Genomic DNA, 13,650 nt, shown 5'->3' on the forward strand with positions numbered 1-13,650 from the left:
CTGTGGAGTCGGGGTCATTATAAAATGGACCGACTCGGACTCCTAAAATATACAATGCATTTGGTTCAGTAGTACAATGCAGGATGTGCTGTAAATGTTCTCATAAGAATCTGGGAAAGTTACGAAATGTCCTATAAATGTCTGTTCCTGATCTGGGATTTTAGCAGAGATGAATCTGTGCTGCACTTTATGTACATTCTCAGAAGTGAGGCAGTGCTGTGGGGTCGGAGTGGTGAAGGTAGTGAAGTCGGTGAAATTGAGCCTGAGTCAGTGGTTTGGCTTACTGACTCCACAGCCCTGCTGTTAACAAAATCATACCAACTTTTTCTATCCCTCGCTGCTCCACTACTGATCTGTACTTCTAACAGGGACTTCTTGACTTGGACATGGGACCACTGCAGCTAATCACTAGTGGTTCACTACTGCAGCTAATGATTGGCCATAACTATGATAAAACTAAGCTGAGGAGATTGGCTCATCAGTGGGATGGGGATCCTTTCTTCACAGTTACAAGGGGCGTTCATTAAAGATTTTCCCTGATCCACTTCCGGTGGACTGATAGCAATGAAACCTGGCACACTAAGGGTATGTGCACACGTTGCGGATTCTCTGCGGATCCGCAACGTTTTTTGAGGTGCAGAAACGCTGCAGATCCGCAATTGACTTACAGTACAATGTAAATCAATGAGAAAAAAAAAATGCTGTGCACACTTTGCGGAAAATCCGCTGCGGAAACGCTGCGGTTTAAAAGAAGTAGCATGTCACTACTTTTTTGTGAATCTGCAGCATTTTTGTACCCATTACATTATACAAAACCGCAGGGGTAAAAAAACGCAGCAAATCCGCAAGAAAACCGCAGCAAAAACGCACAAACGCTGCAGAACCGCACAAAAAAAGCGACAAATCCGCAGGTGCGTTTTCTGCCAGGAGAGGCAGAATCCGCACCAGACATTCCTAAGCCTAATCCGCAACGTGTGCACATAGCCTTATTAGTCCTTCTCTACATAGGTGCCACCTAGGGACACACTTCTCACATCCCTTTAATCAACTGTAAACACCTCGCTTGTAGAAGTTGACAGGTTGCTCCAAAAGCCACGTTGTGACTTCACAGATTAGAGTCTCTTGTGAAAAATGTTTGCCCATCAAAAATAATTTAATTGATAGAAAGCGTTGGAAGTCTGATGGTGTGAGGTTGGGTGAATAAGCATGCTTCCATTTGGGCAACATGTGAGTTGTGAACTGGTGCATTGTCTTGCAGAAGGTGGACACCTTTGGTGAGCATATGCAAATCTCTTGGTTTTGATGGCCTCCTGCAATTTCCGCAGCAGTGAAGCATAATATGCCCCAATGATGATGGTACCCTTTGCTAGGAAATCCATCAATACTACTCCGTGCTGGTCCCAAAATACTGTGACCATGACCTTGCCTGCCCAGGGCTGGCACGTGCCTTCTTTGGAGGCGGGGACTCATGATGCTTCCATTGCATCGACTTTACTTTAGTCTCAGGATCATAGTGATGGACCCAGCTGTCATACAGTGTGATCAGTCTGTTGAAAAAGTCCTCCTGGTTTCTATGGCACATCGTCAATAGAGCCTGAGAGCATTTGACTCGTTCCTGCTTCTGGAAAGGTGTGAGCAGCCGGGGAACCCAGCGAGCAGATACCTTAGGGTAGGTGCACATGGTCAGTAAACACTGCGGTTTGGACGCTGCGTACCTCCGCAGCGTTCAGATGTTACAGTATAGTGGATGGGATTTCAAGAAATCCCGTGTCCACTATGCGTCTACAGATGCCTGCGGTTTACCTGTGGAGATGGACTTGCGGTGTGTCTTTCCAGACTGCAGCATGTCTATCTTGCGGTGATGCGTGCCTCCACAAGATACACTTCACCCGTAAAATGTATTGGACCTGGTTTTTCCGCACAGTTCAATGAACACATACGGAATCGCCTGCGTTCAAAAGCCGTCAGTGCTTTGGACTCAGCAGAAATGTGCTACGTCCAAAGCGCTGCCAATTACTGACAATGTGTACCTACCCAAATCTATGTGAAGATGGTCTTGGATGATTTTTTCCACGGACCCTACACTAATCTTGACATTTTGGACTAGGTGGCGAATGGTTATGCAGTGATTTTTCCAAAATGGCGACCTCCACTTGCTGGATGGTGTGTTCATCAGTAACAAGAGTGGGGTCTCCCTGGAATTGGAGCTGTTTGCACTGAAGTCCGACCACATGTGAAATGACGATGCCAGTTCTTGACTACATGATATGATGGGGAATCGTCACCATAAACCTTTCATCTCATTGAACGTCTCCTTTGGTGTGCGGTCTTTTAAGTAAAGGTACCTTCACATGAAGCGACGCTGCAGCGATAGCGACAACGATGCTGATCGCTGCAGCGTCGCTGTTTGATCGCTGGAGAGCTGTCACACAGACCGCTCTCCAGCGACCAACGATGCCGAGGTCCCCGGGTAACCAGGGTAAGCATCGGGTTGCTAAGCGCAGGGCCGCGCTTAGTAACCCGATGTTTACCCTGGCTACCAGCGTAAAATGTAAAAAAAACAAACAGTACATACTTACATGCGTCCCCCGGCGTCTGCTTCCTGCACTGACTGACTGAGCGCCGGCAGTAGCAGGGCACAGCGGTGACGTCACCGCTGTGCTGTGCTTTCACTTTCACTTTGCGGCGCTCAGTCAGTGTGGGAAGCAGACGGCGGGGGACGCATGTAAGTATGTACTGTTTGTTTTATTTACATTTTACGCTGGTAACCAGGGTAAACATCGGGTTACTAAGCGCGGCCCTGTGCTTAGTAACCCGATGTTTACCCTGGTTACCAGTGTAAAATATCGCTGGTATCGTTGCTTTTGCTGTCAAACACAACGATACACGGCGATCGGACGACCAAATAAAGTTCTGAACTTTATTCAGCGACCAGCGACATCACAGCAGGATCCTGATCGCTGCTGCGTGTCAAACTAAACGATATCGCTAGCCAGGACGCTGCAACGTCACGGATCGCTAGCGATATCGTTACAAAGCCGTTTCGTGTGAAGGTACCTTTAAGGAACTTGATGACTGCTCTGTATTCCACTGGGTCCATTATCAAACCTCCCAGCGCTTCACACCTGTAAAATCAAGACCGTTACCAGTTCTGAGTCGCAAAAAGGCAAATAACCTACAGAGACTTATATCATTACACATGTGGAGTTTCAGAGTCCTGTGATAAATAGAAGTGTGTCAGGGGAAATCTTTAATGACCGCCCTCGTATATGCAGATAATTTACTCGGTGCGAATAAAATAAGAATTCCCATAGTAACCAAGCTGCCCACATTTCTGCAAAAAGATGACTGAAGCTCCCTGAGCACCAAATAATTTCATGCTTACAAGTTTACAATGCGAATTGTGAAAGTTACTTAGTCGTTGTGTATTTTTTTTTTAACTTGTATCAGCAATTTCAACTTGTATTTGCACAACCAATGCCAGATATTTTGGAGGAGAACAAGATACTTTCCGTTCAGAGTGCCTGGATAGACTTGTCACTTTTTCCATCATCCAGAGTTTTCTCTTCATTCTTTGAAGACTATTTATCTGCCGGAGCTTATTTTGGTCTGTAACACATTTTATTAATTTTGGCTGTGTAATGAAATGGTATTAGAGAGGTCGTCTCATGAATCTCTCAATGCCAAAAGCTCATAAACACTGTATCATAAAACATATATAATTTGTCAATCATTTTTTGTTTCTGCTCATCTGTAGTCTCTGGACAGCTCGCGACATAGTCCCTTCTTACTTGCCCAGTAGCACTAATCTCATTAAGCTGGATGTGCACATTACTAGACGCTTTTAACACCAAGAAGCAACATAATTGTCATTTTTCACTTGATTTTTTTTTTTTTTGTGGAAGAAATGTTAATTTCCTCTGATCATTGCACTAAATATGTTTCCTGTTGGGATTGCCTAACGAACAGGCAATCTCTCCATGTGTTTCGGCTGTCTACTGCCACAGAACATGCAGCCGCCGGGACTAATAATATTGTCCGAGCCCACCCAAGATTCTCGGATAACACCCGAGCATGCTCGGATAACACGTTAACCAAGCACGTTTGCTTACCACTAATAATTATTCATTTATAGAAGGCCTTTGGGCCTTCACCCCAACCCCCTTCAACCGACCATTAGGTCTTTATGCTTATATGGCTTTACCTTATGGCCTCTCTTGAGCTGGTGTTGTGGCTTTACCCACTAAAACCTCACAGGCTATTATAGCCTTTTCATATCTTGATATCTCATTTCCAGTGACCACCTATCAGGTTGTATACCTAACGTCTTTTTTCTCCAGTATTGCTACATACCCCATATTTTGGGGCTCTCTCTTTTCCTCTCTCCCATTTATGGGGTCTTATTATTGTGGGATTATATTCCTACTTATGACGAACATAGTGGGGAATTAAGATTGAGGACACAGTTACATGCCCTTTATATTAGGGCAGAGGTATCCATTGGTATATTGCAATTAATGGTTATCCCTCCGCATCTCACTTGAGGTGTATTGTACCTATTGTTTACATTGTGGTGGCCAAATAATAATAATAATAATAAATTAGTGATGAGCGAGTATACTCGTTGCTCGGGTTTTCCCGAGCACGCTCGGGTGACCTCCGAGTATTTGACTGCTCGGAGATTTAGTTTTCATCAGGGCAGCTGCATGATTTACAGCTATTAGCCAGCTTGATTACATGTGGGGATTCCCTAGCAACCAGGCAACCCCCACATGTACTCAGGCTGGCTAGTAGCTGTAAATCATTCAGCTGCCACGATGAAAACTAAATCTCCGAACACCAACAAATACTCGGAGTTCACTCGAGCAACGAGTACACTCGCTCATTATTATCTTCTGTTTTGTGGGTTGCTATCAGCATATGTCGTACTATATGTATGCATTTATCCATTCTGATTTGTTCACTGAAACTTTGCTTAGTCTTCCAGACATTATCTTGACCTCCAATGTTCCTGTTTACTGTTATTTTGTAATTACATTTCAAACTGAGGAAAGGGGATGATGATGATGATGATGATCATCTTTATTTTATAACTTGATAACTCTTTGCTATCTTCTTATAGCCTTTTCCTTCTTTGTGGGCCTCCACCATTTCCATTTTCAGAGTTCTAGGCAGCTGCTTAAAAGAGCCCATGGATACTGGTTTTTTTAGTTTTTGTTTTGTTTTTTTGGCACAAGGTTAGACGAGGCTGGTGTTTTTTTTTTGTTTTTTTTTTAGCTGGAAAATTTGCATTACCTGGCCTTTCTTAACGATGATAGTAAACAAGCCATAACCCTAACAAGCTAAGGTCTGAAACCTTGGTCAAAGTTATCTGAGCACACACCTCTCCACGGGTGCCAAAACTTTTTAATCTGCCCATTTTCTTTTTTGTAACTTTTTTTAAAATGTAAAAGATGAAAAAAATTATGTTTTTGCCTAAAGTACAAAGGAATTGTCATCTTTACCTTTAGGCCTTTTAGAGATCATTTCATCTTCAACTTGCTTTAGTAAAGTGATCCTTGGTGGTAGTGGTTTCCCATTTAAATAGTAGAATAAATGCAGCTGTCACAGGAGACTGTGGCAACAACAGCTTGAATCATGAAAAAGCAATGAACTTGATGATTCTTGTCCTACAGTAGGAAAAGAAGCATCATGGTTGCTGACCTAATCATTTGCAATGAAAACCCACTCCAGTGCATCCTGACTGCTGAAAACAAGTAGGTGGGAAGGTGCACTGAACTGTTTGGCCATGCCATGGGTGCACCGAGCGCCTGTACTTCTTGCATACTTTATGTATCCTATTCTGTTTTACAGTGGTGTCCCATTTCTTTTATATTTGCATTTCCCAGTATTCCTCATGTGGGTAAGAGACCACTTGGTCATGAACAAGTTGCATCATGTGGTCACATGACCTCCTAAACCAGAGGTGGACCATTAACTTTCCCGATGGGCCAGATGAGAGACAGTGACTGTTGTGGAGGGCTGGACCAATAGGCTGAAATTAATTCTTAATATTACAATTAATATAAAATTATATTATCACTTAATGTGGAGCACAATTAAGTATGCTGCCATTACCCTAAATACTGTATGAACCCATACACAGTCCCTATATATTCTATGAGCCCACACTTGGCCCCCTATATACTGTAAGAGCCCTCACTTTCCCCCTCTATATACAGTACAAGCCCCCAAATAGTCAATTTATACAGTGTAAGCCCCCACATAGTCCCTCTATATACTGTATGAGACCTCCACATAGCCTCTATATATACACAGTATGGGCCCTCACATAGCCTTCTGTATACAGTATGAGACCCCACATAACCTCCTATATACAGCATGAGCCCACACATAGCCTCCTATATACAAGCACTCATGAAAGAATAATCCAAACTCCGGTCTCCAATTCTCCACATGTGAAGTGATATCATCGCGTCTGCTGTCTCACACACTGACTGGTGGAAGAAGGAGCTAGCGGCCTCTCCGCAACCAATGTATTCACCACTGTCTGCATTCTGAGGATGTGAATAGGGTGGTGGCGAGAGCATGGTGCGGCCCGTGGGCCACTGTTTCTGCTGTTCGGCTGCCTCTGTTCGGAGAGGACCGCATGTTGGCCGCAGGTTGCCCAGCTCTGGCCTAGCTGCATCGGTAATACAGGGAAATATGACTGCTAGCATTTCTTCTGAGACATGACAGCCCCATTGATTTGTGGTAATGCATGGAGTTTATTGGTACCCTTAATCACAAGAAGCGATCAAAGCCCATAGAAGTTTAAAAACGCCCTGTGTTTTCCATACTGCAGAGCACACAGATGTGTACCCCTAATAGGCGGCGTGGGTGCCATACTGCGCCTCCATACAGGCTTATGCAGTCTTTGCAGTCAGTGTGCATGAAGCCTTAGTTCCCAGAGTTGCTACCTGACCTGATCCATCTTTTCTAACCAGACCTGTGAATGATCCCATACGAATACCCCTGGCACTAGGGCTGATCAATCTCCCGTGGTGGTTACTGCGCGCACGTTGGGACATCTGCAACGCTCAGGACATGCTTAGGACATCCAACTATACAAGTAGGATATTGAACACATCCACCCTTCTGTCACAGCGCCCTATGCTCCTTGTGCTGGCTCTTCCTGCTAGTGAGCTTCTGATGAGTTCACGTATGACCCCTTGTTTTTGATGGAAGCGCTGGTATGGCATCTCTGAGCCGGATTCTTTTTATTTTACATGTGAAATCAAAATCCCTGTTAAACGAGAACATTTTTGCTTTCATATTAGGTTTTCCTTTCCACTCTGGAAAAGGCGAGATGGGTGAGAACACGTATGCTTCCCCTGGGTTGCAGAAGTCCTTCGTTCTCTAGGGCTTGTATAATGTTTCATGTCTGTCTCATGTTTCCTGCTGGGGGGAAGCCCACTAGTGCTGTGTGTTCACCAGATGTTGGGATAGGAAGGGCTCAGCAGCGCAGGCTCACAAATGGTTGGGATTCCCAGCTGTTACCTTGGTCTCCTGTTTCACATCTAGAATACAGACATGGCGGTCTGATTGTCCACAGGGTGTGTTTCCTGCTGATGGAGATTCCTGCTGTGCCTTTTGTTGTGTGACCTACTAGGAGGAACATGCATTCACATCTAATGCTTTTATATGGAAAGTATGTGAGATGTGTGTGTCCTCTTAAATTTCTTTACTCCTTTAGTGTCTTGTAGGATGGCTGCTTCCAACAGCAGGCGCTGTAGAGTACAAGTCCTCGTCCTGTCTGAAGAGGCAATTTGCATATTAAATTTACTTCTTTTTGAAAGCTTTTCAGGCTGTGAAATGTGGTTTAGTTGTCAGTGGCTGGACAGGTGGACCAATTTTGTCATATCTGTGCTACGTAATTTGAATATTTGGTCCTGTGTTTGAGTATCGGTATAAACACAAACATTATTAAGCCTAAATCTGACCATAAGGAAACACTGGTGTTTCACGGCGGTCCATTCGAAAAAGGGACTTGGCTTGTATAGACATTCGGTGCTGACAGTCGCCCCGCTTGTTTCATCATGCTGGGGTCAGTTATGTACGCCTTCCCACCTGCATGTTTTCCCTCCGTCTCCACCTCTCCTTATTGGATTGACAGCTCTGGCTTCATAGACCCAGAGAAGGGTGGAGATAGATGGGGGAAGGTGTATATAAATGATTGGCCCTGCCATGGAGCGCCTCTGCTTAGGTTGAGCATTCCTCCTGTGCTGACGGTTCCATCGTGGGGCATCATACTGTACCACCATTCAGCCTGTCAATGAATATGAAGAGGCACTCACCCGAGGAGCCCAAGCATGCGTTCCCGTTGTTGGCTTCAATGTAAAAGGTACAGTGAGGTGGACAAAATTACAGAAAAGGCGACAGCCGTTTCACACGAACTATACTATATGTGCACTAAAAGTTGATGTACATCCTAAATATGACTAAATGCCTAATGACTAAATTTGATCTGATTTTCATTTTATAATAGTAAAAATGCGATGTTTCTGTCTTGCAGGAGGCCGGTCCTTGATGGGCACCCTTACCTAAACTTCTGCACAATATTCCGCTATGGCGTTTGAATCGTCCCCTTTTGTTGTGCCGCATGTTTCACAGCACTTCAATATTCAGACTGTTGACACCGGGCAAGAAAATCCTTTTGAGGACTTATGTAGCCTGGAAAATGGACGGCATTATGATGTGGTTCCAACTGTGGTGTGTTCCTTGTGTTGCCTTTTTGGACTTGTATATATATTTTTTGGTAAGTAAAATGATGGCATTTTAATGTGATTTGGAGAAGAAATGTAACACATTAAGGTACTCCTCACACAATTGAAACTTTAAGGCCATGTTCACACAGTGCGTTTTTTACTGCAGAACCGCAGCGGTTTTGCCGCTGCGGTTCCGCAGCTTTTTTCCATGCAGGGTACAGTACATTGTACCCTATGGAAAACAGGAACCGCTGTGCACATGATCCTGAATTTAAAAAAAAAAGCCGCGCTGAATAGCTGCGGGAAAAAAGGAGCATGTCACTTCTTTGCCCGAAACAGCAGCGGTTCTGCACCCATAGACCTCCATTGTGAGGTCAAACCCGCAGTAAAACCCGCAGATCAAAAATATATCTGCGGGTTTTATTGCGGTTTGTGGTGCAGAACCGCTGCAGCAGGAAGTGCGGGGAAGCGGCCGGAAGTGCGTGGGCGGAAGTGCTTGGGCGGAGAGACATGGAGGCGTACCGTCGCATGGGGATCGTGATTGATTTGGTGTGTGTGTGTGTGTGTGTGTGTGTATGTGTGTGTGTGTGTGTCCCCATGCGACGCTAGTGCCACCATTGTGCTAAGTCGCCGTATGGGACTACTACTCCCATCCGGTATTAGGATGGGAGAGTTGTCCCTGTGTCCGGCGACTTAGCACAGTTGTAAAGTTACACAAAACACCTACACACAATACACATACATGACACACAGTACAGTACAGGTCCTTCTCAAAAAATTAGCATATAGTGTTAAATTTCATTATTTACCATAATGTAATGATTACAGTTAAACTTTCATATATTATAGATTCATTATCCACCAACTGAAATTTGTCAGGTCTTTTATTGTTTTAATACTGATGATTTTGGCATACAACTCCTGATAACCCAAAAAACCTGTCTCAATAAATTAGCATATCAAGAAAAGGTTCTCTAAACGACCTATTACCCTAATCTTCTGAATCAAGTAATTAACTCTAAACACATGCAAAAGATACCTGAGGCTTTTAAAAACTCCCTGCCTGGTTCATTACTCAAAACCCCCATCATGGGTAAGACTAGCGACCTGACAGATGTCAAGAAGGCCATCATTGACACCCTCAAGCAAGAGGGTAAGACCCAGAAAGAAATTTCTCAACAAATAGGCTGTTCCCAGAGTGCTGTATCAAGGCACCTCAATGGTAAGTCTGTTGGAAGGAAACAATGTGGCAGAAAACGCTGTACAACGAGAAGAGGTGACCGGACCCTGAGGAAGATTGTGGAGAAGGACCGATTCCAGACCTTGTGTGGAAACATCCAGAGCCACCGTGCACAGGCGTGTGCAGGAAATGGGCTACAGGTGCCGCATTCCCCAGGTAAAGCCACTTTTGAACCATAAACAGCGGCAGAAGCGCCTGACCTGGGCTACAGAGAAGCAGCACTGGACTGTTGCTAAGTGGTCCCAAGTACTTTTTTCTGATGAAAGCAAATTTTGCATGTCATTCGGAAATCAAGGTGCCAGAGTCTGGAGGAAGACTGGGGAGAAGGAAATGCCAAAATGCCTGAAGTCCAGTGTCAAGTACCCACAGTCAGTGATGGTGTGGGGTGCCATGTCAGCTGCTGGTGTTGGTCCACTGTGTTTCATCAAGGGCAGGGTCAATGCAGCTAGCTATCAGGAGATTTTGGAGCACTTCATGCTTCCATCGGCTGAAATGCTTTATGGAGATGAAGATTTCATTTTTCAGCACGACCTGGCACCTGCTCACAGTGCCAAAACCACTGGTAAATGGTTTACTGACCATGGTATTACTGTGCTCAATTGGCCTGCCAACTCTCCTGACCTGAACCCCATAGAGAATCTGTGGGATATTGTGAAGAGAAAGTTGAGAGACGCAAGACCCAACACTCTGGATGAGCTTAAGGCCGCTATTGAAGCATCCTGGGCCTCCATAACATCTCAGCAGTGTCACAGGCTGATTGCCTCCATGCCACGCCGCATTGAAGCAGTCATTTCTGCCAAAGGATTCCCGACCAAGTATTGAGTGCATAACTGAACATTATTATTTGATGGTTTTTTTGTTTGTTATTAAAAAACACTTTTATTTGATTGGACGGGTGAAATATGCTAATTTATTGAGACAGGTTTTTTGGGTTATCAGGAGTTGTATGCCAAAATCATCAGTATTAAAACAATAAAAGACCTGACAAATTTCAGTTGGTGGATAATGAATCTATAATATATGAAAGTTTAATTGTAATCATTACATTATGGTAAATAATGAAATTTAACACTATATGCTAATTTTTTGAGAAGGACCTGTACATACAACACATAACACAGAGTATTTACTCACCAACAGCACACTTGTAGGCGAAGCCCTCGATCCTCCAGGAAAAAAATCACAAAATAAAAAATCAAATTCATACTCCCTGTCCGCAGAATCCATAAAACGAGTGTCCCACGCTGATCGGCTGCTCTCCGGCGATACACTGCCAGGAGCAATGACTCCGGCGTCTCGGTTAACAGCAGTACAGCTGCGTTGAACTTTCCCACGCAGCACTGCCGTTAAGCGAGAGTGCCGGGGTCAATGACCGCCGGTAAACTCGCTCGCGCATGCGCAGTGACACACCGACAGGAACTATGGCTCCTGTCAGTGTGTTGCTGCAGCCGTGGAGAGCAGACATATCTCTGGATGTGTCTGTTCTCCATGGAAAATCTTCGTGGGATACGTGGCACTTAAATACGTGGCAATTAAATACGTTACACGTGGCACTTATACGTGATACGTGTCACTTAAATACGTGGCACTTTGATACGTGATACGTGGCACTGAAATACGTGGCACTGAAATACGTGGCACTGAAATACGTGGCACTGAAATACGTGGCACTGAAATACGTGGCACTGAAATACGTGATACGTGGCACTGAAATACGTGGCACTGAAATACGTGGCACTGAAATACGTGGCACTGAAATACGTGGCACTGAAATACGTGGCACTGAAATACGTGGCACTGAAATACGTGGCACTGAAATACGTGGCACTGAAATACGTGGCACTGAAATACGTGGCACTGAAATACGTGGCACTGAAATACGTGGCACTGAAATACGTGGCACTGAAATACGTGGCACTGAAATACGTGGCACTGAAATACGTGGCACTGAAATACGTGGCACTGAAATACGTGGCACTGAAATACGTGGCACTGAAATACGTGGCACTGAAATACGTGGCACTGAAATACGTGGCACTGAAATACGTGGCACTGAAATACGTGATACGTGGCACGTGATACGTGGCACTTTGATACGTGGCACTTTGATACGTGGCACTTTGATACGTGGCACTTTGATACGTGGCACTTTGATACGTGGCACTTTGATACGTGGCACTTTGATACGTGGCACTTTGATACGTGGCACTTTGATACGTGGCACTTTGATACGTGGCACTGTGATACGTGGCACTGTGATACGTGGCACTTAAATACGTGATACGTGGCACTTAAATACGTGATACGTGGCACTTAAATACGTGATACGTGGCACTTAAATACGTGATACGTGGCACTTAAATACGTGATACGTGGCACTTAAATACGTGATACGTGGCACTTAAATACGTGGCACTTAGGCTATGTTCACATTTGCGTTGTGCGCCGCATGCGTCCTTTTTTTGATTGATTTTGGACGCAGCAAAAATGCAACTTGCTGCGTCCTCTGCGCTGCAGTGACGCATGCGGCGCAAAACGCAAGTGCGACGCATGTCCATGCGCCCCCATGTTAAATATAGGGGCGCATGACGCATGCGGCGCCCGACGCTGCGGCGCAGACCGCAAATGTGAACGTAGACTTAAATAGCTGGATAGAGCTGGATCCGCGGGCTGTGATCTGGCCTACGCTCAGCACTCTGCGGAGCGCTGTCATTCAAAACACGTCCACTCATTTTGGTGTTTAGTCCCAAAATGGAGGATGGAAGAAGAAAAGGGTTGGACAAGGAAATGACATCATTTCTTTTTTTTTTTCCCCCACTGCAGTTAAAGCTTTATTTGTGTCAAACACAGACAATCTGCAGAGAAAACTGCATAAAAAACCGCACCAAAAACGCACCTGCGTTTTCTGCCAAGAGCTGCGGTTTTTGTCCTGAAAAAAAAGGATTGAAATCAGGATCGTGTGAACATACCCTAAGACACATTGGAGAAGCCTCCCTTTTAAGGAGAAACTACCATCAGAAAATGGCCTATCGATTAAAACAAGTTTTTGTTTTTAAATGGATTTTTGTTTAAATATTGGCAATGCTATTTTCCCCTCTTTATTATAGAAAACTATTAATCTTGCAATGTTCACATTGGCCTCTGGGGCTTTTTTAGACTTGTATTTCCTGTCCGTTCAGGAAGAGTTTACAGTTTTCTTATTAGCGGCAGGATTACAATGATAGGTAACGCCTCTATACACAGCTGATGACACAGGATCCACCAATTGCAATAGGCGATGTCGCATCGGACGCTGCTCCCCTTCCTTCACAATGACCTTTTCACACACTGACACTTCAATACAAAAGATAGTCTGGGTCTAACCATTATGGCTATGTATATGTATTTCCTGAAACGGGAACTAGCGGACTAAACCTACTTCCATGTAATCCTCTATAATCATGAGCGTTGTATAACCCCGTTCCCATCACGGATTGGCAGTTTTCTGGCTAGTACACAGTGTACATAGAAATCTGCCAATCAGTGGTGTGAGTTTATTATATAAACCTCTGCATTCAGGGAAGTGGCAGATCTGCAACAGATAAAACATAGATTTCCAGGACGTCCCCCTGACAGCACTCTGGAGGACGTCCTCCTCCTCCTTGCAGGGACAGGAAACAACAC

At 44.6% G+C, this 13,650-nt stretch overlaps 1 protein-coding gene across 5 annotated transcripts in view; it reads left to right on the forward strand.

Annotated features, from left to right (window-relative positions):
* Nucleotides 1-13,650, forward strand: part of LOC143816784 (transmembrane protein 198) — a 120,222-nt gene that overhangs the window by 85,570 nt on the left and 21,002 nt on the right. For all 5 annotated transcript variants that reach the window (XM_077297598.1, XM_077297596.1, XM_077297597.1 and 2 more), the window contains one exon: nt 8,555-8,797. In XM_077297598.1, the coding sequence (XP_077153713.1) occupies nt 8,608-8,797 (190 nt within the window). In that variant the 5' untranslated portion in view covers nt 8,555-8,607. The remainder of the gene's footprint in view (nt 1-8,554; nt 8,798-13,650) is intronic.

This window comes from Ranitomeya variabilis, chromosome 3, assembly GCF_051348905.1.
Source record: "Ranitomeya variabilis isolate aRanVar5 chromosome 3, aRanVar5.hap1, whole genome shotgun sequence".
Lineage (NCBI taxonomy): Eukaryota > Metazoa > Chordata > Amphibia > Anura > Dendrobatidae > Ranitomeya > Ranitomeya variabilis.